The following is a 2,343-nucleotide window of genomic DNA, read 5'->3' as shown; positions in this document are numbered from 1 at the left end:
TATAGGATAGGGTTAAAGCAATAAAGGTTCACAGGCCGTAACAATAAAGTTTGAGGTTAATAAACCTATTCCGCCGAATCCATGTCAGTAGGATAAAGGATAGGTTATGAGGGGGTTAAAACCAAGTAACATTTTCTTGGTCTTCCCAAAGTTGTAGAATATAGAAAGAATAATAAAGCTAGTTTACCCGTACTTTATGATTTTGCAATTTATGATGCAAAAGAGCATAGAAGACAAGGTTAGGAGTTTGTAATAGGTTAGAAATTATGTTATACAGGAATCCGACTACATAATGAAATTTTATCATCATTAGTAGGTATTGTCAACGGTAATACTGAAATAATGGGGTTTAGCCAATTTACTATTATCACAATTCACTGAAATAAACGTATGGAAAATTACAATGTTCGTAGAATAGATGTTAACTATGGAAGGAAATTTTGCGCCGCTTTGTCTAATTTCTTAGTAGTCGACATAAACTCCGCTTGAATTAAAGCCCCTTTGGCATTGTTTACAAAGAAACAGTACACTTGAAGTGTATCGACTTACGCGGCCTCCGCGCTTCCGTTCAGAACCGTATTTACATTTTGCGTTTCCTTCGCTTGCACGTTTTATTCTCCGACTTGCATCATTTCAGATTAAATTGAAAGTCAAATATCGTTGCGATTTCCCTCGAGACTCCAGCTTTAGTACTCAGTAATATTAATATTGGATCTTATTGCTGTAGACGGCATGAGACATTTTATTAAATTCATTAAAATAGGTTTTATCATGTCTTAATTTTTATGGTAACTGATATCTATTACTGTAGCTTTTAACTGTGTTTAAAGTAAGAAATAGCGCAGTTTTAGGTTAGTCAAATGTAAATGTTCATGTATAAAATAGGATTTTTTTTTATTTTTGTATGTATTGTAATAACTCAACAAGTACTAGCCCGATTGCAAATTTAACCTTTAAAAAGCTACGTTTTCAGTGAGTAATATAGGCTATATGTTTTAAAATATCACGCGGAAAAAGTCGCGAGCAACAATCAGTATCGTATATTTACCTTGTATACAATGTTACAGTGATTCTCTTGTTCTTTCTGGCTTCTTACTTCCTGCCCCTTGCCCTAGTATCTATGGAGGGTCGGCTGGTACATATGATACGTTGCATAGTGTACCCTTACGCTATGTGAGTGTCATTATGTGAGGTTATCAGAGCATGAGGCGTCGTGCTGCTGCCATGCCGGCCTCGCTCACACCTCGTTGAAAATGTTCGCTATACACCTATGTCATTTGCTAAAAACAAATCGTGATGTAATTTTGATAACTTAGAAGTAAAAATGGTACTAATTAAATAGATATTATGTAAATCTTGAAGATCAAGTTGTTGGTGTAACAACTCAACTTTTTAGGCACTAAGAATACTACAACCTTGAAGAAGCAAGCTAAAAATTACTTGTGTACGTTTTTAATTACCTTTTTTATTAATGCAAAAGTTCTTATGCCTCAAGTCTGTTCTATTTTTCTTAAAATTTCAGTTTGTTTATGCAATCACTAAGGTGACCTGACCTACATTCTCATCTGCTGTCTTACATAATCTCAAAAGGCACTAATAGTCCTCTACATTCAACTCATTTTGTTTACTTCATGCGATGAAATACGTAAAACAGTTTCAAAGCGGGTGAACAATTATATTGCGGTAACTTGTACGTAGAACGACTAAACTCCGAGTTTAAAACTCACTTGATTTGTTTATTGTTATCTTACGCGTAGCAAGTTTTATCGTCTGAATAGAACTGCCATAAACCTTTTGTTGAATAAGGAATTAAATTGTAAAATAATATTTGTGTTTGTTTTAGGTTGGAGCATTGTAGAAATTGTTATACGAATAATCTTCAAAACAACAAACTGGATGGTGTGATAGACGAATATGTGATCAGCAATTATATTCCGCCGGTTAAAACGCAAAATGGTAAATGATTAGTTTTCTTAGTCAGTAATACATACTCCTAGGCTTCTAAGTGACTTTTTTAACATCTTTGTGTGATTGCAGGTGTAATAGAGCACGAGGTCGCACGAGATATGACGAGCGACCGCGTAGCGCGCCTTGAGCAGCCAGATGCCATGCACATCAGCGACCCTCCCTACACCTGCGACACCGGCCCGCTCAGGTCAGTGCAACATACATAAACACACACTCGCACACAAACACTACCCCTTGTGTGTATTCGAAAAGTACGCACGTATGCGACGCCCACGCACGTGTATACGTAAACATACGCATATATGAATATGCACGTAAATACGCGCGCTTTTACGCATGCACGCAGTTTATAGTTTATTATATGTTTCTTTTTTT

At 36.1% G+C, this 2,343-nt stretch overlaps 1 protein-coding gene across 1 annotated transcript in view; it reads left to right on the top strand.

Annotated features, from left to right (window-relative positions):
* Nucleotides 1–2,343, top strand: part of LOC106110232 (tyrosine-protein phosphatase non-receptor type 9-like) — a 38,689-nt gene that overhangs the window by 28,011 nt on the left and 8,335 nt on the right. The window contains exons 5-6 of the mRNA XM_013291979.1: nt 1,844–1,956; nt 2,038–2,155. Coding sequence (XP_013147433.1) covers nt 1,844–1,956; nt 2,038–2,155 — 231 coding nt within the window. The remainder of the gene's footprint in view (nt 1–1,843; nt 1,957–2,037; nt 2,156–2,343) is intronic.

This window comes from Papilio polytes, unplaced genomic scaffold, assembly GCF_000836215.1.
Source record: "Papilio polytes unplaced genomic scaffold, Ppol_1.0 DF824247.1, whole genome shotgun sequence".
Taxonomy (NCBI): Eukaryota; Metazoa; Arthropoda; class Insecta; order Lepidoptera; family Papilionidae; genus Papilio; species Papilio polytes.
The sequence above is the reverse complement of the archived record's forward strand: the minus strand, read 5'-3'. Positions and strand labels throughout refer to the sequence as shown.